This window comes from Festucalex cinctus, chromosome 7, assembly GCF_051991245.1.
Source record: "Festucalex cinctus isolate MCC-2025b chromosome 7, RoL_Fcin_1.0, whole genome shotgun sequence".
Taxonomy (NCBI): domain Eukaryota; kingdom Metazoa; phylum Chordata; class Actinopteri; order Syngnathiformes; family Syngnathidae; genus Festucalex; species Festucalex cinctus.
The window spans coordinates 2,996,323-3,019,991 of NC_135417.1; the positions used below are offsets into that span (position 1 = coordinate 2,996,323).

The 23,669-nt window shown below is 40.9% G+C and overlaps 4 protein-coding genes across 9 annotated transcripts in view; 2 read left to right on the top strand and 2 right to left on the bottom strand.

Annotated features, from left to right (window-relative positions):
- nbn (nibrin) lies at positions 1-9,672 on the top strand. 2 transcript variants are annotated; one of them, XM_077526176.1, is made up of 17 exons: positions 1-167; positions 486-607; positions 1,066-1,193; positions 1,631-1,790; positions 1,868-1,971; positions 2,055-2,172; positions 3,574-3,764; positions 3,853-3,953; positions 4,038-4,164; positions 4,241-4,428; positions 5,622-5,808; positions 5,957-6,461; positions 6,558-6,653; positions 7,764-7,904; positions 7,988-8,101; positions 8,170-8,219; positions 9,434-9,672. In XM_077526176.1, the coding sequence occupies exons 1-17, from the start codon at positions 137-139 to the stop codon at positions 9,465-9,467; spliced, it is 2,397 nt and encodes a 798-aa protein (XP_077382302.1). In that variant the 5' UTR covers positions 1-136; the 3' UTR covers positions 9,468-9,672. The 2 variants fall into 2 exon arrangements, with proteins under 2 accessions (XP_077382302.1, XP_077382303.1); XM_077526177.1 differs by having other exon boundaries at positions 6,561-6,653.
- osgin2 (oxidative stress induced growth inhibitor family member 2) lies at positions 9,617-17,803 on the bottom strand. Its single transcript, XM_077526184.1, has 6 exons — positions 17,483-17,803; positions 15,459-15,551; positions 15,225-15,361; positions 13,869-14,060; positions 13,704-13,795; positions 9,617-13,635 (listed from the first exon to the last, which is right to left on the bottom strand). Exons 2-6 carry the CDS (start codon positions 15,523-15,525, stop codon positions 12,465-12,467), a joined length of 1,659 nt encoding a protein of 552 aa, XP_077382310.1. The 5' UTR covers positions 15,526-15,551; positions 17,483-17,803; the 3' UTR covers positions 9,617-12,464.
- Positions 17,503-20,637, top strand: gtpbp10 (GTP-binding protein 10 (putative)). Of its 3 annotated transcripts, none has more exons than XM_077526191.1 (10): positions 17,503-18,016; positions 18,858-19,051; positions 19,118-19,209; positions 19,310-19,454; positions 19,535-19,608; positions 19,683-19,735; positions 19,822-19,929; positions 20,003-20,080; positions 20,154-20,277; positions 20,342-20,637. In XM_077526191.1, exons 2-10 carry the CDS (start codon positions 18,912-18,914, stop codon positions 20,542-20,544), a joined length of 1,017 nt encoding a protein of 338 aa, XP_077382317.1. In that variant the 5' UTR covers positions 17,503-18,016; positions 18,858-18,911; the 3' UTR covers positions 20,545-20,637. The 3 variants fall into 3 exon arrangements, with proteins under 3 accessions (XP_077382317.1, XP_077382315.1, XP_077382316.1); XM_077526189.1 differs by lacking the exon at positions 17,503-18,016 and adding an exon at positions 18,147-18,561; XM_077526190.1 differs by lacking the exon at positions 17,503-18,016 and adding an exon at positions 18,548-18,690.
- Positions 20,636-23,669, bottom strand: part of adam22 (ADAM metallopeptidase domain 22) — a 57,377-nt gene continuing 54,343 nt past the window's right edge. For all 3 annotated transcript variants that reach the window (XM_077526173.1, XM_077526172.1, XM_077526174.1), the window contains one exon: positions 20,636-23,347. In XM_077526173.1, coding sequence (XP_077382299.1) covers positions 23,327-23,347 — 21 coding nt within the window. In that variant the 3' untranslated portion in view covers positions 20,636-23,326. The remainder of the gene's footprint in view (positions 23,348-23,669) is intronic.

Here is a 23,669-nt window from a genome sequence, read left to right on the forward strand (position 1 = left end):
TTTGACGTCACACGGTTGCGCGCGCAATGCAATGCACATATCATTCGTGGCTATTCAGTGGCGAAGACTTGTTTTTTTTTTTTCTCTAAATTTTATTTAGTGTCATTCAGATTCCTCAGACAGAGCAAAAATCAAAATGTGGATACTGAGTCCAGTGGAGGCAGGAGGTAACCTGAACAGTCGCTGTCGTTGCTGACATGTTTACGGAATTAACTTTAGTAATTGCGCTTAGTTAGCTTTCATTTTCCAGTAAGTAGCCTACACATCTATCAGTCAATACATTTCAGATCGTCAACATGACGCCAAAGTACTAGTTTTATACCTTTGCCGTGTAAACTTATAAACTAAAGTTCAACTTGTTTTGTAACAATTTAAAAGAGTAAGTAATTGGTCATCGTTATCCATTTCTGAGTGAGGCACGGGAATGTAATAGAATTTGAATGTACATTTTCAACAGTCATTAAATGACCTCTTTTGACTAACAGGTGAGACGCACTATCTCCTCTCCGCCAAAGAATATGTGGTGGGTCGCAAGAACTGTGACATCCTGCTGCCTAGTGACCAGTCGATCAGCAGAGCTCATGCTCACTTCATTGTTACTGATCAGGTGAGAAAGATGACTTAATTTAATTATTTATTACAGATATATCTTAGTTAGAGGCCAGCAACATTTAGTGACAAGAAGAACAATTAAATGCTCTTGCACTATATGACAGAAAGACCAATTAACCTTTTGCTGGTCATACGACAAAGTAAAATTTTACTTCCCTACACGTGTTTCATTATCACCACAATCACCAATTCACTTTTGAGCAGTTTATTGAATGCCATGAGAACCGTAAAACATTCAAATACAATTAACACATCACACATGAGCTGCTGTCGTCCACAGTTCTGGCCCAGACACTCATAAGCAGACTTGCCTGCAGTATGTCACATGCTACTCCACAAGGCCGCCTCTTTAAATATGTTTACCTGAAATTTGACTTACTTTTATAGATAGATGAGCCACTTTATTTATATGTTAAGTTCATGGTAGTGATCTGTCCTGTATTTTTATCCAAGACACTGACCGTGAGGGACACCTCCAAGTACGGCACCGTCGTCAACGGTCAGCCCCTGGCACAGAACGCTCCAGTCACCCTGAAGTCAGGAGACAGTGTTACCTTTGGGGTTTTTCAATCCAAATTCAGGTATTGAAGCAACACACAGCACATATTTTGCCAACAACAGACATTATGCAGTTTGCTAGCTCATGTAATTTGTTTTTTTAATTTAAAACATTTGTTATTCAGGATTGTTTTAATGCATGTCTTTGGAAAGGGGACATTTTGCACTTATTTTCACATCAGTTAATATTGTCTCTATTGGAAGTTGATGCAAGTTGATGTTGGGTGGAAAAAAATCTGTTGAAAAAATGTGTTTGTTATCAGAAGAAATTACTTAATTACAAAAGAGGAATTGGAACAAAAATCTAAGCTTGTTTTGCATTGTCAATTATTTTGGTTTCATATAAGGAAATGTGATTATTGGGTAGAAAACAAAAATCTGATTTTGTTATTATTATTTTTTATTTTAAGGTGTTGTCGCCCACCACTACATTTGACCATTATCACTTTTTCTTGCCCAGTGTAGCTTATCAGAAGCCAGTGGTGTGTTCTTCTTGTTTGGACAACGACGGCAAAGTTGCACTCTCTGAAGCTCTGCAGCAGTTTGGAGGAAAGCTGGTCAATACGTGGACACAGGATTGCACCCACCTGGTCATGCCTTCTGTTAAAGTCACCATCAAGGTCAGGACAATGTTTAACCTTGTGCGTGATGTTTCCCATTAACCATATGCATGTTTTATATGAATTACCCCTAATAGACGATTTCTGCTCTGCTGTGCTGCCGTCTTATCGTGAAGCCGGAATTCTTCTCAGAGCTCAGCAAAGCAGCTCAGCAGAAGTTACCCCCTCCTAAGGCGGAAAGGTGAAGTGCCACAACAGTCTCCTGTGTTTGACTACAAACATGGTCTCATGGTCTCATATGTGCGGCTTGGTGTTGTTTTAAAGGTTCATCCCTGACATCGATGAGCCTAGCTTGAAAAATGAAAACGTGAATCTGGAGCCAGATCTCAAGCGCAAGCGGCTTTTTGCAGGAACAACCTTCATTTTCCTCACGAGCAAGCAGGTTGGTTTACTTTGCAGGGGTCAAGTTTTGGCCGTAATTTGACAAGTATGTTCATCACTGAAGAAAATTCTAGTGGTGGCAGGAGTTTGAATATGATTGGTTAATTATGTATACAGTCATGAGGGTGTACACTTTTGCAACCACATTATCTCAGGTGTTTATTTTTACTTCCCCCTCAACATTTGACAATTGAGTCACATTGATGGTGGAAATGTTTTGAAATAATTTATCTTGTTCTCTATTTTTTTTTATCTCACAAAACTTGGCATTTAAACAGGGGTTTGCAGACTTTTTTTAATACAATGTGCAAGCCCCATAAGATGCCGCCTGCTCCAATACGTGACTAATGCTGTGTTTATGGTTTAAAAGCAGTGGTTCCATATTGTGAAATGCAACAATGGAAGAGAATAGCAGAAGCAGAGCTCATTTACCTGCCAAACAAATACCTCTTTGATGAAGACAACTATTTATAGACGAAGTTGCTTGTTCCTCCGCTACATAATCCTATGAGCTTGATGTTTATCTGCTAAATGTCAGCTGCTAGGCAGCATCAGTCCTCAGATCCTCTGGGAATTATCTCTGGAAACTTACTTCCCTTGGTAGTGTTCTTAAAGGCAGCAAGTTATGGATCAGTTCTCATCCAACTTAGTCGGTTATTTGGAAATATAATTTTTTTTAACGTTATGACATATGTGCATATTTTACCCTGTGCTTAAAGAAAAGGCAAATGGCAATGACGTGCAAAATAAGTTTCGCTCTTTGTCTCTCTCCCTTTTGGGATTTGCTTGATTTCTTCTGATTTTTTTTTTCCCCAAGATGTTTTCTTGAATGAACTTATAGAAATGTAATTCTTTGCAGATAATGTGTAAATAATTATTCTCTTGGAAAAATGTACCTTTTATCGAAACACGACCTATGCAAACATGATTCTTTATAAATTAACATTTTAAATGTTGAATAAAATAGAACCATGTATGGTGTTAAATTATGTTAAATAACAATGTATTAATGTTAATATCAATGTTTAGCTCCTTTCTTGTCATACGGGATACAGTAGTGAAAATTAATTTGCTCATGTCACTTAGTTGGAATTAAAGTCGTTAGCTGATTTTTAAATTGTTTTAAATACTTAGGAAGAGTTTGGAAAAGTCGCTAATTTGCAACAGACTCCTTTTGTAAATTGCCTCCATTCTGTGGGAAGCCATTTTGCGTAGTAAGCGATGCATGCCAGTGGAGACGTGATTAGAACTATGTAAGTCGCTAAACAAAAAAAAAAATCATACAGAAAAATGAACTTACGTGATGGTAATTAATAAAACTCATTACTCGCCTAGCCCTTGTTCAACTTGTAATGTATAACTGTGCGGCTGCGTAACTGACTGACATCTTTGTTGTTGGCAGTTTAAGCGTTTGAGTGCACCAGTGATTTTCGGAGGCGGCACGAGTCAACTCCTGGAGGAGGGCTCCCTGCCTCGTGACCTTTTGGAGTCCCCGCTGAGCTGTGTGGTGGATATTACTGCTGGCAACTCCCAACCTCCCCTTCAAGCTTCGACCACTAGGTGGCACAATTCCGTGAAGAACATCATTCAAAGGTTTTGAAAAAAAAGAAAGAAAGAGTAGTTCATCTTGACTGGTGTAAATTTAAGAGTTTTTTTTTTTTTAACACTTCCTGTGAGACAGAAAAGGCCTTCGAGTCATCACGGAGTCTGAAATCGGATTGGCTGCCATCTACAACTCATGTGACATGTACTGCAACCCTTCCAGTTTAACAACAGACGCAGGTGGAAGAACATTTGTTGCATAGCGGGAGAATGCATTTGCTGTTGTCTTACCGTTTTGTTACATTTTTATTTTATTTTTTTTAGCGACAAAGACGACATCAAGAATTCCGAGCGCATCTCTCTCCCAATACGTAGCAGTGGCTGAGACCGCTTTACCTGCAGCATCGCAGAACATTACAGCATACGCAGCCAACACAGCAACGTCACAAACGTACAAACACGCGCAATCATCCGCTCAAACTGCCCAGACTTTGCCCCCTGATTTATTCCATTTCCTCATTTATCAGCCCAGAGCAGTGCAAGATCAGCGGGATATATGCGGTGGGAGAGACGCCGGAGAAAAAGCTGAATCATGACACCGCTCATCCCATTGGGCCAAAAGACGCAACGCAGAAGATGAACACTCAGTGCATTGTGGCCGAGTCGCCTCGTTCATCGTCGTCTCACGGGAAGAAACCCGCAACCAAAGTGATGGGTAAATGCAGTGTGTTGATGATCATAATGTTCAACGTCAAACCATTCCCAAGTGAAGTAAATGAATGACGATGTTGATTATTTTAATTACGTTTATTTAAGCTCATGCTGCTTTTACTGATTTTGCTAATTGCGATATAATAGCCACTTTCTCCTGCCTTATGTTTAGTTGGACTAGGGTTGTGCATCCATCCATGCAGTTTTCTTGACCGCTTATTCCTCACATGGGGGTGCTGGAGCCTATCCCAGCTGGCTTTGGGCAGTAGGCGGGGGGTACACCTTGAACTAGTTGCCAGCCAATTGCAGGGCATAGGGCTGTGCAATTAATCAAAATTCAATTACAATTTTAAAGGGCTACTTTACTTATTTAGCCATTTTTGGCAGTCAAACATTAATATTTTGCCTATAATAAATTTGATATTTTCATTTGACTTTCATTTAATTTCTCAGCTTGTGAATGTCACATGACCAAACCTAAAAAACAGGTGAGCTGTGATTGGTCACCTGAGCCCTTGTGGTGTCATTTTCAGTCGACAGCAAGTTGCAAAATGTGTTTTTAAAGGTACTAATTGTATGTGAAAACTAATGAAAGTATCAAATTAATTATAGACAAAATATTAACTTTTTATTACTATAATGGGTTAAATAAGTGAAGTATCCCTTTAATGATTACACTCCACAATTACAAAATCGGCATAATTGTAAACAAAAATAAAAGATTATTAATACTTGTTTTGAGTTTGAATGTATATATTTGCACCTTTTTTTTTTTTTTTTTTAATATGAATAATAAATCTTTTTTTGGCCCAAAATGAACTTAGATAATTACTGTTTCAAATTATTTTGTTTGTCTTAATATTTTTTAATGTTTAAACATTTTCATGTTTTGTACAAAAAAAAAAATGTTTGAATAATCATGATTTCAATTATTACCAAAATAATCGTGATTATTATTTTTTCCATAATCGAGCAGCCCTGACTTGGACCCAGCTGTGATAAAGAAGGGACAAACATCGGATAATAAAGAAAAAGAGACATGACATCACAAAGGGAAATAAAAGAACAACAACAACAACAATGAAAAAAAAAATGCTAATTAAACAAAGACTACACTAGAAATGGAAAATGATGACCTAATAGGAATTGCTAAATGCTAAACGCCAGTTTAACTAAAGATATCAAATGTTCTTGCAGTTGCAGGCCAGGACAATAACAACACAACTTTCCAGCATCCTTTGCTGAAGTCCGGTGGCGGTAAGAAGACATTGGAACCAAAGAAATTTCCTCCGAAATCTCCCCAGAAACAACGCGTCTCGCCGCAAGCTTCCCCACAGAAACAAGCAATAATGACCAGTTTTTTCAAACCGGTCAACAAGAAGAGGTCATTTTGTGTGTTTTTCTGTTTACGCTCCAATTGATTAGCGTTTTATAAACTGTGTTTCAGAATTCATGAAAAAAGATCCACAAGATTTGTTTTTTTTTTTAAGACATTTTGTTGACTTATCCTTACACTTGTGATTTTCTTCAAGGCCTTTAGATGAGGAATTCTCCAGCGTCATGTCAGAGTCAAAGCGTCCTGTCCTTGAATCTGACGTCACCAGTCAGGCCGCATGCTCGTCGATGGCATTTGAAGAAGCCACACCTGTAGACTCTGAAAATAATCAGTTCGTCCGTCCAGCGACGGGTTCATCCCACACCAGCCGAAAGAGGAAGGAGCTGGATGAAGAACTCGATCTGGTTGAACTGGAATCTATCATGTCTGAGGAAATGGACTGCACGGACGAGTCGGAGTCGTTTTCAGTCAGGGAATCCTCACAAGCACGAAACAGTCGTTCTGAACGTACATCAAAAAATGTCGAGGTTTTGAGGAAGAAGCAACGAGTAGCCTGTGACGATGACGACGCCGGCAGTCAAAGGTCACCAGTGGAACCGACACAGGAGCTGCTTCCACAGCAGCGCCACCAAACTGAGCCAGCCACGAAGCTTCAGCCATCAGCAGAGCATGTTGACGCGAACAGAGAGTCGTCCACGGAGGTGAGGACGAGATTTCTTGTCAGAATGTTCTTTTATCTTTTCAGGCCAATATATACTTCCAGATACTATTCAATGAATGCTATTTTATTCTCTTAGAAGTTTGGCCAATTCAATGGAGATGTTGTTCAGCCCAAAGAAGCGAATGAGGTTCGTTTTGAGAAACCTGTCGACGTCAAACAGGAGGACGCCCAAGTAAGATTTGACTTTCAAGTTATTTTATATCAAATAAGGTCCACAAGTACCGCTATTTAGACAAGGGGTTTCAAACTCATATTAGCTCAGGGGCTGCATGGAGGAAAATATATTACCAAGTGGGCTGGATTCGATAAAATAATGGTATATAACTTAAAAATAATTGCCATCAATTATACGTAGCTTTTCGCTATTTGTGAGCCAGCCCTAAATTATGGAGCTCAACTGTAATCATATTGTTCCAAAAAATAACACGAATGCAAATGGAACGCGGCAACACTTTGCCTGTATGAGTTCCAGATGTGTTAAACCTACTTGTTTTGCATATAAATATTGTTCCCAGAATGCATTTTGTGGCACAGTTAATGACGTTATAAGGACGTTAATCCTTGTCATATGTATTTAACATGGTTATGCTGGTCTATGATTTATAAAAAACAAAACAAAACATTTTTTAAACAAACCGTAACTTTAAGTTGTGTGTAAATTAATGACATCCAGGACAAGTTGCAGTGCTCATCTGAGGACTGCTGATGTAATTACGAATTATATGTTTTCATTGTGGCCGGCTGATTAATTGGTCCGACATTACAATTTTTTTTTTAATTTTTTTTTTACTTTACAAAATCATCTCACAGGCCAGATTAAACCCCTTGGCGGCCCTGATCCGGCCCGCGGGCCGTATGTTTGACACCCCTGATTTAAACAATAACAAAGTTTTTCGGATTCTTCGTTTCTATGCCACAATAATTGATTTAAAATGAAGTAATCAACATGTGATTTAAATAAACAAGATGTTACACAAGAACAAAAGGGCTCTGAAGTCATAATATTTGGAATAATATTTTACTCTAGTCATTTTTCCCCTTTAGAGGTTCCATTGTTACTACGGCCAACCTCACTTTTATCACGTCAACTGAAATTTCAGCATTTATTGTCCTTGAAGATCTGTAAAATGTCTTTCTAATGTTGTGTGATAAGGCCGTCAGTTCCCATCAAGTTGACGTTCACTGGGCACTTCCTGTCTTATTTCCTGTTTGTCCAAAGATTCCGATCAGTCAACACATAAAAGCTCTTCTTTTCATCTAATCCAAGGTGTTTGTGTTACAGATAAGCAAACTGGACGAAGACCTCCCTAAACAGCTGATTTTAGTCGAGTTCCGATCCCTCAGGGTGAGCGCGCTCCCCAAAACAAAACCACAGCAGGTGCACACCAACGGCTTTGCCAAAAACTTCAAACGTTTCCGCAAGGTCAGAACGCAATTTGCAATTCCAAAACAGAATTTTGTCATTATTAAAACATTTATTTATGAATGGCAACATTTCTTTTACAGATGCGAGTGCCCAGGACGGACAACTCGTCACACATCATCGGAGGATCCGACCTGCTGGCTCACAACCGCGGCAAGAACTCCGAACTGGATGAATGGCTGAAAGACGCGGAGGAGGTTCGATTCCCTTGTGCTCAGTTCGTCGTTCCTTTGAGTCTTCCGCTCCTGATGTGCGTTTATTTCAGGATGAGCGACAGAGCAGACTGGAGGAGAGTGAAGGAGATGACCTCTTTAGGTGAGTAAACGGATGGATTTTAACGAGGGGTGTCAACATTAGTGCGTTAATTATGAGTTAAGCCAAAGTTCCTTTAACGCCACTAATTTTATTTAGCAAGTGATTAATGACTACCCCTTAGTTGGAAAGCCTATACTGGGGGAATTCCAGTCGCAATGCAGCAGACTCGTCCAAGTCAAAATTTAGCAGTAATCCATTTAAAAATAATGCATGTATTTGAGGAGAGTGGGGTTAAGTTGTATTTTTCAATTTTAAAAATGTTCAGAATTTCACAAGTTGCTTCAAGTTAAAGATTAGATAGCTCTTAATATGAAAACAAAAATGCACGGAGCTGTCACTGTCTTACAAATCCAATTATGCCATCTAGTGGCAGAAAAAATGACCTCAACACAAATCAATATCACATTTTTTACAGTATAGTACATATTTTAAATTTTGACTATTTTTTATGAATTATAAGGAAATTACTGTGACTAAGAGATGAAAACTATAAAATATTTTATTGTACATTTTATTGTTCATTTAGAACAGTTATGAAATGTTGAATTAATCATGAGTTAATGATTGAAGTCATGCGATTTATAATCATGATTTAAAAAAATATGAATTGCCTGATTGCTGACACCCTTAATTTTAACACGTAAGCTCGTCAAAGTGACGACTCATTCCCGTATGCTTTCTGCTATACCTGTCGGTGTCGAATTAACAGCCAACTCGTCCGCCCGCGCATCCTCGCTTCTAATCATGGACTCATCCTAAACAACATAATTAAGGGAAATTATAGGTTCTTGCGTCACCGCGGTCTCCAAGGTAACAGGGGTGATGTAAGATGGGGTGTTTTCTTTGACGAAGCAGAAAAAGAGCTTGAGATTGATTTTGTGTGTGCGTGTGTGTGAGGCTGAGCTGTTTGATCACTGAGTCATACTCAGTCAGTCATGCATAGCCGGGGGAACAGACCCTGCCGCTAAGAAAACAGCCCCGGTGCATTTCGGTAGCTTGAAACCGGCAAGTGTCCAGACGTGCTTTATAGGACGCCTGTTTGCTTTAAGCTGTTCAAACACTCGCCCGCGTCTTTTACGGCGCTTCATTTGGGGCTGGTTTTTGTTTGTTCAAAATGCCGGCGAGCGCATGGAAGGATGAGCCGTGAGGAATGTTAAAAGCTCATCCCGAGGGAGCCGTGACATCAACTGTTTGATGTGTTTGTGCGTCTTTAGGTACAACCCCACCAAATTAAGCAAGAGAAGATGAAGCAAGTTCAGCCCATGTGTACGACGGTCAGATCATTTTGTATAATTAATATCTACGTTTGTATAGTTAGCATGTTTGTTAGCCGCTCTTCCTCTTATGACAACATAGATGGCAAGAATTGTAAAAGAAATACTCCAATCACGTTCTGAGCTTTCCTTTCTGTTCATTTTATTTTTCAATAATAAAAAATATGCCATACAAAACATTGCAAAGTCTGCAATTGAAGAAGACAGCATTCAAAGTTTATATGACAAGCGCAGCTTTTCCTTTTTGTGCAGTTAAGACCAACAAAATGATTTCCCTTCTTGAGCCCAGTCAAGCAGATGAGAGGCGATTGATTCAAGTGTTGTCGTCAATTTTCTCCACTAGAGATCGATTTAAGCGTGTAAGAATGTTGTCGATTCGGTGTAGTTTTTATTTTGTCTTGATGAAATGTAGGCGAAATGGAGTGCACGACTTGACTTGAATCCGCACAGGTGCTATTATTTCAGTTTCGACTAGCTAAGCGTAAAGAGGAACAAAATGGCGTCAGTTGAGCTACATCCACACAACCGGCAGCTTCATTCAGCTCAATGTGACACTGGTTTGGAAACAGAAGTTCAGAACGTTCTTAGTCTTAATTCATCAAAAGTAGTTAGGCACTTACATACCTGGAGCTGATCAGGTAAGTAGTCATCTTGCCAAAACGTAGACATAAAAAGACATTTACACTCAGCAGTCACAATTTTAGGTACATCTGAACTATCTAATGAGAGCAAATACGAGGATGTTTTCCCGAATTTTTGATTTCATTAGTTGTACCTAATTTTGTGGCTACTGTGCATATGGGCACATTAAAACAATATTCAGAAGTATGTCAAAAACAACGCTGCAGGAATTCCTTCATGAACATAAGACTGTTAGGATAATCATTAACCAACGATGAAGTATGTAACTATTGTAGCTTTTTATGTATAACCCCAAACATGGCTAACATTAGTAACCCGTCATAATAGATAAATCATTAGCTGTGCCGCGCGCGCGCAAAACTGTAAGCTTAATTCGACAGTAGGTTTCAATGAGGTGAAGGCATAAATTCAAAATGGATCACAGTCACTGTTGAGTGTTCACCATTGTCTCTCTTGCACAAGCTCGAAGAGAAGTAATGGAAGAGTAGCACATGGACAATTGAGCCATACTACTTCCTGTCCTGTATGAAAAGCGCCCTGAGATTATTGTACATTAAAGGTATGCTAAATGTATGTGGACTTGCCACTTTGTTATTAAACTTGTAAATATATATATATATATTTTTTTACCTGCAGGTTGTGTTTGAAAAGCTTTGACACATGAAAACAATAAGCAACGAAAAGGCAAAAAAGTAAAATGGATACAGTGCAGGTAATGCTGTTGTAATAGCTGATGTTTGTGGGCAACATTGAAAACAATGTCATACAAGAATAAAGTCACAAGAATCTTTTTAAATATGTATATAATAATTTTATGAGGAAGAAAGTTGTAGTGTTCACATTGAAATGTTTGACATTAACTCTTTTCTGGAAATACAACTTTTTTTTTTTTTTTCTTCTGAAAAATACAACCTCATTTTACAAGATTATGACTTTATTCTTGTAATAGTCTGTTTATAAATTTTTTAATGGTTTGACCATAATTCGACGTTGTATAAAAATGATTTAAAACCCCCGTATTTGTTTAGATAACCAGAATTAGCGCCAAGTCACTCAATGTTAAGACAACTCACTTTAGATAGAAGATACTAGTAGAAACATAAACTGTAAGTACAGTCAGTGTAAAATGATTTGCATAAAAAGCCTCTCAGTTGCACACCTGCTAAAGAAAAAGTCTAGATAGGAATTAAAATGATCACAATAAACTAATGAGGAGTCATTTACAAAAATAGTTTGGCTCAGATTCATCAGGAACATTATGATGTTAGCTTCTTGTAGGGATAGAGCTGCTAGGACGATTTGGGCCGGCATCTGTCTTAAAAAAATAAAATAAAAATATGCCAGCCGATAAGAGATCATCTTAAAATTGGGTTAACCACAGGGAATCATTTACTTATTGAAATGTAAAGTTAACTTTCTAAGAAATGCTGTTGAGCCTGTGAACTCTCTGCACTTTTTGTTTGACCTTAAAGCTACATTAACATTACAGTCATAGGAAAAGTTTGTAAAACTTTATTTACTGTCAAACTTTAGTGAGCTATTTACTTAAGTTTTCATTTAACTCTTTAAGAGCTGCTGCTGAGCCAGTGAGCTGCTTTCACTTTTCATTAGCTTTTTAAAGCCAAAGATGTCTATTGTCTAAGATTAAAAATAAAACTATTATGTTGCAAATTAAAGATGGGTAAAAGCATTGAAATGTAGCTTTAGAGTTTGCATTATTCAATTTTTTAAATATATTTTCCTTTTTACTTCAAATTAATATTCTCTTCAAATATCGGTTACTGGCCTGGTCTTTGGTTCTGATCAATACCAGGGCCATTGCGATCTTAAAATGACTTCAGGGCATTCTCTTCAAATATCGGTTATCGGCATGTTTAACTACAAATAATCGGTATAAGCCCTGAAAAAACATCTCTCTAGTTTCTTGTTAGTTCACAGTTTCAAAGAAGACAATTAGGACAATAGCTTTATCTAAATATTTGTCCCTTTCAGTACTCTTGAGTTCATTCTACTTCTTGAGAGCCTTGCCTCTCCAAATAGCTTAATACGACAGCAAATGTTGTCAGATGGATTAAAAGGCATGACAAGGAAAACAACTGACAAATATAAGGTCTCCAAGATGTGAGGTTCCAAAAAGAATGGACATGTTGAAATGTTGGCACATGGTAGCTTAGATTCCTGGAAAGTCCAAATCTTGTTTAGAAATGAACCGGTGTACAGCCATTGTCTTTGGTTCTAAAAATGCCTTCGTAGAGGTGAAGAAACAAGCAGTAATGATTATGAAGACGTCTTTCCTCTTTTACACCAAGCATCTGCTCTCCTCTCCGTTTCAAATTAACTTATTCCCCCCATTGCCGATGAGCTTCCCTTTTTTCTTGAGTCTCTTCAGAAGGCAGGAGGCGATGCCTAAAGCGCCACCCTTTAAAAAGCGAACAAAGTTGTCTCCCACCAGCGGGCCCATGGCAAACAGCCCGGGCTCCTTGGTGCACTCAAAGGTGTACGGGTGGATGTCAATGGGGTTCTGCTTGCAAGAGATCGGCTTTGTTGGATCTTGACCCAGATACTGGCCTTGGTCTTTTAAGAAAAACAAATTGGGGTTGGTTCCGATCAGTACCAGGGCCATTGAGATCTTAAATGCCTTCAGGGCATTGTTTCCCTGCAGCAAGCACTTCATATCAGACTGTAAGGACACCACGCAGTGTCCCGGGAAACTTGTGTAGTCGGGAAAGAGGCCTACACTGGTGTTACTGGCCATGTGAGTGGCTGGGGGGCACATCTTGGCACAAACTGAAGACGCAATACTCATTGTCTGAGCCCTGCTTGAAGAAGATGCGGGAACCACATTTGTGTAGGTCTGAGAGCACATCATGTTGTAGACCTTGTGGTACTCTGGATACAAAGTCTTTGGCAACTGTTTGAAGATGAGGTCAGAGTCATCAACGCTCTTTCGAAAAACATGGAGAACTCTGATGTTGCTGCTGCAAGCGCACAGAACTGCATCTGCCGCGCTTAAACCGGCACCGACTATTAATATCGGATCCGAGTTTCTATCCAGCTTTTGGAGACTGATCGCCAGGCCCAGGTCAGAGACGCTGTGAAATACAAAGGGTAGGTCCTCTCCCTCCACACTTAATCGAACTGGTGAATCGGACGCGCCAGTGGCCAGAACCACATTCTCCGCAAACAGAGAGAAGGGGACGTGAGTGTCGTTCTGCACTTGTTGGTATCCTCTTACTTCCCAGAGAGATCCGAGTCCTCCGTCGCTGACACTCTCTACTCCATTTCCCCCAAAGTTCTCATTTCCACAATCATCCACTCTTTCGTCTCCGAGACGAGTGTGTCCATTTTCCAGATTGTCCATCTTGTGGCCCCGGCAGAGTCTTTGAACTGATGTCACGTAGGTGTTGTCAACAAAATTCTTTTGGAGGCCTTTTAGCTTCACATAGTTGCGGTAATAGGATGATATCTCCTCAGGGGTGGCCCTGTCATTGGTCACATCCCTTGAAAGAAAAAAAGTGTCAATGGGCAAATGTGCCAGAAAACGAAGACAATGATGTACTTTTAGTACCTTCGTTTTCCGCCCATCAGGTCCCTGTAGTTGACTCCAGGAAGCTCCATCCAGATGCCAAGACTTATTGTGAGCATCGATCCTTCCATTGCCTGAGTAGGAAAGGGCGGTACATAATAAAAATAAATAACCAAAAGTAGAGTCTCCAGTATTGATAGAACTTACATGCCAGGCTCCCCCAGGTGTTGCTTTGCCTAAGACGAGATGTGGGATGTGCTGCTGCTTCTCCCTCCTCCACTGAAGCACAGGAGGGTACTCATAGCCAAAGTCGGCATTTGGGTGCAGTAGTGTGTCAAACAGTACAGCCACAGGGTTGCTCGACCGTCCCTCAAGACCTTCACTCAAATATTCTAGATCCTGCAGACAAAAAGCAGCTGAATTTGATTGAATAGAGGATGAGCATACATTCTTTCATATATTCATTGTGCATTATTTCTATTCCACTATACTTTTACTAGTTCTGTCAAATAGTATTGTATTCAAGACCACACCAACTGAGATCAAGACATTGTCGGGCCAAGAGAGTTTCGAGACTGAGACTAGACCAAGCATTTGAAGGTCGAGACCCAGACAAGCCCAAGGTTTTTGAAGGTTGAGATGGGATTAAGACCAAGCCTTTTGGAGCTCGAGTCGGGGACAAGACCAAGCCTTTGGGGCTTGAGACAGGGACAAGACCAAGACTTTTGGAGGTCAAAACGGGGACAAGATCAAGACTTTTGGAGCTCGAAACGGGACAAGACCAAGACTTTTGGAGCTCGAGATGGGGACAAGACCAAGACTTTTGGAGCTTGAAACGGGGAAAAGACCAAGACTTTTGGAGCTCGATACCCAGACAAGACCAAGACTTTTGGAGCTCGAAACGGGGACTAGACCAAGACTTTTGGAGCTCGATACCCAGACAAGACCAAGACTTTTGGAGCTCGAAACGGGGACTAGACCAAGACTTTTGGAGCTCGAGACCCAGACAAGACCAAGACTTTTGGAGCTCGAGACCCAGACAACTCCAAGACTTTTTGAGGTCGAGACGGAGACAAGTCCAAGACTTTTTGAGGTTGCGACACAGTCAAGCCCGAGTCTTTATCAAAGAAAAATTACAAGAAAAGTATAACAAAATGACCAGTATCTTTTTAGGCAGTTGCAGTGCCTTAATTCTGCGTTTCAAACTGATCACAGTCGTAACTGGCCAGTTCTCGACCGGTCTTGATAAAAAAAACATCTTGAGTCCTTGCTGTCCGAGACTGAGACAAGGCACACTTAGAAATGCCTTTGAAGCCGAAACTTTAAAGTGGTCTCGAGCCCAAGACTGATCTCGAGAACTGCACCAGTCACTAAGTTTCTAACTCCGTGTCCGTGTATCTCAAATTGTGAGTAATTTTGGCTTGATAAAAAGCCATAGTACCTGAAGAAACCCCTCACAATCACAATAACATGCCATGTCCACAAGGAAAGGTCTGAAACCGAGATTCAAACTTGTAATCCAACCAGATAGAACATACCATGCATTCTAATCTGCATTTTTACCTGTTCAGTGACGGCAAGGTGTTTGGTCTCCTGCAGTTTTCTGTATAGTATTGGGTTTGGGTGGACCATTGTCGGATCTAGGTAGGGCTTATTTCCACTTAACAGATATGACAGACAAATCCCTGATGGGCCGTTGCCTGAAGAGAAAATGAGGAGAGATGATCTAAATTAGTTCATGGAACAATCCTAAATCCTCAAAGGATGACGACGTCCGCAGAAAGTGTACCACCACACCTATGATGATGACGGGAACAATTGGTGGGTGCTCTTGTGGGTGAGTGGTCTCTTCTAGAAGAGGCATATCTGGAGCCTGAGCCAGAGCTGTCGCTGTGAAGGAGCACAAAAGTTCCAGACATTTCCATTAACTTTCCATCTGCCTCATTTGTGCTTGGTGCCTTTTTTTTTTTTTTTTTTGTCAAGGCTTGATCAATTCAAACAGGTTTAAACTGGCTGTCATTGTTACTGCACGGCAATATTGCCGTCGTCATCTCATGATCTAACCTCCCTAATATGGAAGCACCCTGTCACAGATCAAATGCCCACCCTATTCCCTTCCTGCCAGAGTGCCCACACCCCCTGGCCCATCCTATCAAACACCGCCTAAGGCCAGGCTTCCATCTCTTTAACCCCAGTGGCGCTTCCCGAACAAAAGCCCGTTCTAATCAGATTTATATAGGCTGGGCCATGTTATGAAACATGACTATTGTGTGTGTAGTGGATATTTGTGTGTGTTGGTGTGTTACACGAAAGTACCATTGTGTGCCCACCGGGCGGCAAATCCCCCCTGATCACTCCTCCCCAGTAGGCTTTAATCTCACTGGGTTTATTTATGTATTTACCAACCTTTAAAACAACAGCAGTAGTATAAGAATGTGATCCTGGCACTCTGACAGATCCAACCATCATAGATCCTTCCGCTCAGAGACACTTCTGCCACAACACACTCATTACTCCCCCTACACCACCCCCCTGAACATCATGCCAACTCGAGTAGAACAGTGTCCCTTTGGCCTAGTTTCTTACTAAAACCCTTAGGAACTTCGACTGAGGGAAGTCCCAGGTTCCGAGGTTAGTATTAGTACGTTTAGGATTATGACAGGGCTGGCTCTCATGACCAGTCTCTAAAATAAGCTAGCAAGACTAGAACAGTGCCCCTTCGGTCTCCCTTAATGGATTGGCGTTGGGCAATCCAGGTCCAGAAAGTAAAAACCCTGCCACAAATTGCCACAAGTAGTTTACCTACAAGTAATTCTACTAAACTGCCAAGTAAAGAAGCTCATCTCCACCTGTTGAGTCGAAGCACCTGTGGCTAAAGCCAATCTGGTTCAGGGTTTTTACTTTCTGGACCTGGAGTCCCCAACTCAGACTACAGTTCATATGGCAAACATTAGCGTGATTACGACCAGGGTTAAGATTAGTATAACCAAGATTAGGGTTAGTTTGACCAGGATAAGTGGTAGCTGCAAATAGTGCACAGTTTGTTGCCATTGCACAATTTTTGCATGTCATGTTTTAAGACTACTGCACCTCTGTTTATTTATGACTGGGTAATAGCGTAGCGTCACCATAAGAACCACAGGCTCTGTTTATTTGTTTTCAATATTTTTTCCTTGTTTGATTATGCAAACCGCAAATAAAAAGAAAAAACACACATCAACACATCTGTCTAATTTACATCCACAGCAGTACCACTGACATATAGTCCAGTCAGCAAGAGACTGCAATGTGTGTGGAATGTGCAATAATTATTGTATCATTGTACCACTGAGATGTTTACCCCAAAAGTGCATATTTTGTACCTTCTACATCTTGGAGCACGTAGTTTTTTATTTATTTTATTTTTTATTTTTTTAAGGTACAAATAATAACATGGACTGTACTGCAGTGTAAGTATGGGATAGAATAACTCTTTAGTGTAAGTCTCAATATGTTCTACAATAAGTGTTAAGGTTCAGACTAAGTGGAACATGGGCTGGCGTTCTTAGACTACATATGTTCATTGTTCAACTCCACCTATAGAGTTCAGTTGTAGAAATTTGAAAAATAAAATCTTCCCAGGCCTCATCTTTGCACATGCTACATATTAAAATACAAATGAGGGTCACATGCTGACAAATTATAAATTTTTCCATCATCCTGCTTTGCACTTAAGTCTAGCAGCGCGTCAAGTGCTCAGCCATGTCTTCCATCATTGAGATCAAACGCCTAAGCAGGGACGTTGAAAATGAAAAGTCCCATTCAAGGACGGCGTCTCTTACCGCTCGTAGGATGGTGTCCCTTCCTCCACGCTGTGTCCTGTGATCACGACCAACGGCGGCGTGTCAGCCTTATAAATACACCGATGCTGGTGGGAGGACCTATAAGCGCACGCCACTATCCACGCACTTCCAGCGGATCGTCGGGGAATGGACCCGTTCTTCGGTGTTCCTGTGGCAGATTGTGTCCGGACCGTGTGAGATAATAACAATAAAAAATAAAAAATAAAGCGTGGCGTCACATGCGCATCTTCTGCGCCGGTAAGTGTAGGCGCGTTCACGGATCTCTATCTGGGCATCCGCGTGCACGCTGATGTCTGTTTGCATACACCACGTGGAAGATGGCACAAAAAGCCGGCCGCGCCCCCGTCAATACGTCACAAGCCAAAACAAAACGTCAGATTTTGCCCATATGTCACAAATTTGTGATATATTCTTCAAGAGATTTATTTAATAAACCACACCATGAGTAAATTAGTTTTGGCTGTAGTAGTTAATTCCATTGACGTCGAGTGATTATGTTTGCAATATAGTTACGTAAGATGATTCATTTTTGCATTTATATTTTTTCTGAGCATCTCTTGTGTGTAGTGAATTTAAAATACGTATTTCAGTAGTATGGCTAAAAACAGGTTTGGTTTTTATTCACAATTACGACGTTTATTTGGGGACTTAAACATAACATTCGGTCATTGGCTGGTGTATCGAATGCTACGACAAAGCCGGTCACGTGTTCAAGAAAGTGGCGACGTTTTAACATGTAACCATAAAGCACATTTTAGTCATTGTCTGTTCTGTTTAAATGCGCGTGCTTATACATTTGAAACCTTTCGGAACCGCCCAACTCGCCTATTAATGGAATGGTTTTGCATTAAATGTCCTACGCGGCATTGCTTGCTAGCATGCTAAAAAGGTCACGTGATCATGTCGTCGTATGGGTCGGTAGAAGTCTGGATGTGGGACCCACCCCCTTCCCAGTCAGTCTCCTCCTAGCGCACGCTGATTAGCCGCTAGCATGTTTGTAGCATGCGGCTAACCGCCTCATAAAGATGGTGCACCTGTGTAGAGTTTGCTTCCGTAAAGTAAGTATTACTGAGCATGCAAATGCGTCCACGCTAATTCGTAAATAATAAAGCATTTATTAGTCAGTGCCTACCTAGGTTAGCTAAACTCAGCCTTGAGTTGTCAGACGATGACACAATGCTAACTGGGTAAGCAATTTATTGTTTACTACATTTTTAAAGAATACTGTACTATGTACGCATTTAACCGTTAAAGGAGACATATTCTTGTTTTGTTTTGTATTTTGTCGGATCATGCCGATGATAAAAATGTAGTTTTGTATTCCATGACGTGTTTTTCCAAAACTCATTTCCAGTATGGAAACTTTGTGGACAACCTGCGACTGTTTGTCCGCGGAGGCGCCGGCGGCATGGGCTTGCCTCGCCTTGGGGGCCACGGAGGAAACGGTGGAGATGTTTGGGCGCTCGCCACGAAGAACATGACCTTAAAAAAGGTCAAGGACAAGCACCCTCTAAAACGCTTTGCAGCTGACATGGGGTCCAACAGCAGGTGAGAGGTTTTAATCAGGATGCTAAAGTGTTTTTATTTGGATTAATAAGACCTTTGTTTTGATAGTGTGCGTTCCTTGAAAGGCGAGAAAGGGAAGGATGCTGAGATTTTGGTTCCTGTAGGTGTCACAGTCACCACTGATAATGGCAGGATACTTGGTAGGTGAAAAGCTGCCTCATTTCATATTAACATTCTTATTTTGCCTTACTACAAATATTTGATGGCCTCACCCTGTGATTGTGTCGCTGTCCCCATAAGGAGACCTGAATGCTGAGGGTGATCGTGTGCTGGTGGCCAAAGGAGGACATGGAGGCACGTTCGCCTCCACCTTTCTGCCCAGTAAAGGCCAGACGAGGCACATCCAACTGGATCTGAAACTCATCGCTGACATGGGCCTGGTGGGGTGAGTGCGCAACATCAGAGGCTGTTTTAAGATTTTCATCATCTCGCAAAGTGGCCTTTAAGAACTTTCCTCTCCATCAGGTTCCCAAATGCGGGCAAGTCGTCTCTGCTGACTGTCTTGTCGAACGCGACCCCTCAGATAGCCAGCTACCCTTGTGAGTGTAACTGTGAAGATATGACAGTAATCAACTTGACTATATTAATATCTACAAGTGACGTTTTTTTGCAGTCACCACTTTGAAGCCCCAGATTGGCAAATTAATGTATGAGGACCACAAGCAGGTAAAAAAAACAAACAAAAAAACTTGCCAATCATTGATTGATGTTTGTGGTTGCGTTCTGTGCTGATGTGCTTGTGGCCGGTCTAGATTTCTGTCGCGGACCTCCCGGGCTTGATCGAGGGCGCTCACGTGAACAAAGGGATGGGCCACAAGTTCCTTAAGCATGTGGAGAGAACCAAGCAGCTGCTGTTTGTGGTTTGTGATATATTAATACATCATCAGAGGTTAATGGAAGAAAAATCAACACAAAATGTGGTTTGTTTTTCAGGTGGATGTCTGCGGCTTCCAGCTCGCAAGTCAAACGCCGTTCAGGTCGGCCTTTGAGGCCGTACAGCTGCTCACCAAGGTCACGTTCGCCAGGCGTTGACGGATGTCACTCAGACGTTCATCCTGACTCGTGTCTCGCATTTGCTTTCCAGGAGCTGGAGTTGTACAAGGAGGAGCTTGTGAGCAAACCAGCTCTACTGGTGGTCAACAAGATGGATCTGCCAGATGCGGACCACAAACTACAAGAGCTGACGGAGCAACTTCTCAACCCGGAAAGTAAGAACTTTTAATCTAAGATAAACTTGTTGAACAGACGTAAGAAACTGTCTTTGTGATTCAGAGTTCTGCCATACGTTGCCGGACGACATGACACCAAAGGATCACATGACGTTCAGGCATGTCGTTCCCATCTCCGCCACCACCGGATTCGGCGTGGACCGCTTGAAAGGTTTCATCCGGGAGTCGCTGGAGGAAGAAGCCTCAGAGGCCACTGAGGAGCTTCGGCAACAAAGACTGCAGCTCCTGAGGCAGCACTCGCAATAGGCAAACTTCACAAACATGGACGTTAAGCAGTGGACTTCAACATGTAAGATGCTGCAAAATGTAATTAGACTCAGTAAAATATCAGTGAACAAATGTTTCAAAGAGATTTATTTTATATTAAATATTACAATACACAATTAAGACAAAAAAATAAGGGGGTTGATTTTTGCATCAGTCTGTACAGCATACAGGCAGTAATAAATCACAAACAAAAGACAAGTGTCCTTACAGGAATGACGAGTGGGGCTAATGTCTTCCTTCTACATGAAAGGACGTGACGTGTTGATGCTTGGAGTCCTCCAGGAATACATTCAATGGACAGACAGTCCTGCGCGTGTGTCCGTCGGGTGAATTTTTGTACATGACATCAAGACAAACTTATCTCACTGAATGCAATGCATTTTCATCGTCATTATTATTATTAACATTAAAAGCTTGCGTTGTTGATGAAGACAATTCTAGTTCGTAGTCAACAACAAGCACAAAGGGGGGCCAGGCATCTGGACCAATAAACGCAAATGAAAGTGTCAAAGTCATCAACACATAAAATACAATAAAGCACTTCATTACTCAGTGAACCACTGCTGCTGTACATAATGCCAAGAATACAAAGGTACTTAATCAAAAATATACTACAGTGGTCGCAATATTAATCCAGTAGGGTGCCCTTCATATTAACGCTAAAGCCTAATGCAGACATGAATTACAAATGTTCTAAACAAAATGACGCGATTACTGTACAAAGTATAAATTGTGTTTTGTTTCATTCAATTCCTGTTAAGATGGCAAACCGATCCATTTCTTTTTTCACTTTTTGGATCTCATCATTGACTTTTAAAGACTAAAATTAGGCAAAGGTGTTTCTTGGACATGCTCGTATCCAGTTATGCTCCGTGTAATGGAATAACTCGCTAACTATAAACTGTCATGCTGTTGGTCCTCGCAAGCTCTGTACAGCACAGTCCAGCGGTGGGGAAACCCATGGGCCAAAGAGTGTTTGATCCAGCCGCCATGCAATTCTCAAAAACAAACCCACAAATCAACAATCATTTCTAATCATTGTTTGATAACGTTTTTTTCCATAAAATTTGTATGGCCCTCGGAGGACTTTACAAGAAAAGTTCCCCATTCCTATTAAAACTCAACAATGGCTAGTAAGAATGGATAATTCCAGTTACATCTTGTGACAAAAACGTGGTACAAAAAACAAACAAAAAACATTATTAGGCATCTTATCTTGTGGTGTTGGATGTGTAACAACGCCCCACCCCACATTATCAGAAAATGACCGAATGTGTTTCCGTTTATTGGTCAAGTTCCGCAAACACGGGCTCGAATGCTAGCTACATTAGCTAGCTAACAAAATAACTTGATTGAGACGTGAAACAGAAAGATGGCCATTTTAAGAAACAATCTGACCAGTTGTATTGAGTGTTTATAAATGTGTCTCAAGTCATTCACTACAATAAAAATGACGGAGTTTGCAACCACATTTTGGACAAGGGCTAACAATTAGCAAAGTTGCTCCTATTTCTTCTTCTATGACTCCTCTTCCTGCCTGTATTTGGCACCATGCTGCCTCTCACAGGTCAGTCTTGGTACTACAACAGACATTGTGGGAGAAGACAATTTTGGTGGATATATGGTGGTTTAACTTGTTTGTGTGGTCCACTTTTTTCAACGTCGTTTCTTACATTTTCGAAATAGGTTATGTGAGATATAAAAACATCACCAACAAAAAACTAATTTGAGGAATTAATATTACCGTACTGTTACCATCTTATAACACACATTCCACTGCATTTTAACATTGCTGTGACCACACATTGCCATGTATTATTTATTCCTCTATCTCTTACTTAAGTTTCCCATCTTCCTTCATGGTCCAACTTTCCCATCATTGGCTGGATTTTTACCCATGTGCTAGATGTCAATCATTATAGTAGCACCGCTTATTGTCTTTAAGTCACTCAGTTAAAATCTTAAAAAAAAAAATATGAGGGAACCCCGCATTATACTCACTCCATTGTGCACTAAAAGGGATGAAGGTCTGGCTCAAGGGTGGACTTAAAAAAGGATGTAACACAATGAGTGAGAGATATACCAAACGGCAATCACGTGACGCAATGGGACAAAAGGCTATTTAAGGGTGTCTCAATCAGTGGTTCGCTGTCCGTGTCTCACCTGGACTCAAAAATTAGAGAACCGGTCTAAATGTTTCTCCCTAAGCGGACCAAATATATTTGTACATCCTTTATGTTAATGGAGAGTTGGACTTAATTCGTCACACGGCAATAAAAAAAATAAGTGCAGTTTGCTTTACATATTATGTACACAACACACAGCGAGGAGAACGGTGCGTGTCAGCTTCCATATTTATGAGCGATGATGCAATATTGTTAGTTAGAATGGAAAGAGAGATGTTGTGAAACTGTGTGCCCCTCCCATGCGTTGTGTCCAAAAAAAAGTCCTTTGGAGCTGCTTCATGCATTCAAATGTTTGTACTCACAAATGCTCCATTTGATCCAGTGATGCAACATGGACGTGTAGACCACACTGGGGGGCTTTCGAAAGGATGGCTCAATTATTATTATTATTTTTCTTTTGTAGGGGGTAGGGTTGTAGTTCTGAGCTCCAGTTCTGCGCTGCCCGTGGTTCGTCCGGCATCTTGAATGATGACATGCTTGTCGCTCATCCCTGTCAATGTTCGGAGTCCATTTTGTTTGACTGTTGTTGTGTGCGAGTGTGTTTTCACCTCATGACAATGTGTTTTCCTCTTCTCTTATATTGACGTCTCCCACAGCTGCACAGAAGATCAAAACAAAGGCATAAATGTCACTTATAGTAGCTCCTGGAATTTAGTTAATTGAATGGGTCATATTGGAGCAGTGAGTAGGCATGGGCCGATTACTGGTTTGATGGTTTACCATGGTTTCAAAAAGTCAATCATTGCTAATATTGTCTGTCACTGGTAATGAGCCGACGGGACGCGACGGGAGTTGAGCAAATAAGCAATTGGGGCCAGTCAGAGAGGCACATGGAGGTAGAGGAAGTGAGCAAGATGAAGCATTGTCATAAGAAGGGGGAAAAAAAAAGGGTACCAGCAAGTACTGGTTAGCCCCAAA

Bases quoted from the DNA above. Each gene is read 5' to 3' on its own strand.
- nbn (XM_077526176.1), top strand. From the start codon at position 137: ATGTGGATACTGAGTCCAGTGGAGGCAGGAG. The intron at 6,654-7,763 runs GTAAGATTTGAC...TTTGTGTTACAG, and splicing joins TCAAACAGGAGGACGCCCAA to ATAAGCAAACTGGACGAAGA. The intron at 7,905-7,987 runs GTCAGAACGCAA...TTTCTTTTACAG, and splicing joins ACTTCAAACGTTTCCGCAAG to ATGCGAGTGCCCAGGACGGA.
- osgin2 (XM_077526184.1), bottom strand. From the start codon at position 15,525: ATGCCTCTTCTAGAAGAGACCACTCACCCACAAGAGCACCCACCAATT. The intron at 14,061-15,224 runs GTAAAAATGCAG...TTTTGTCTGCAG, and splicing joins ACCTTGCCGTCACTGAACAG to GATCTAGAATATTTGAGTGA. The intron at 13,636-13,703 runs GTACTAAAAGTA...TTTTCTTTCAAG, and splicing joins CTGATGGGCGGAAAACGAAG to GGATGTGACCAATGACAGGG.
- gtpbp10 (XM_077526189.1), top strand. From the start codon at position 18,529: ATGGTGCACCTGTGTAGAGTTTGCTTCCGTAAA. The intron at 19,210-19,309 runs GTAGGTGAAAAG...TGTCCCCATAAG, and splicing joins TGATAATGGCAGGATACTTG to GAGACCTGAATGCTGAGGGT. The intron at 19,736-19,821 runs GTAAAAAAAACA...TGGCCGGTCTAG, and splicing joins TGTATGAGGACCACAAGCAG to ATTTCTGTCGCGGACCTCCC.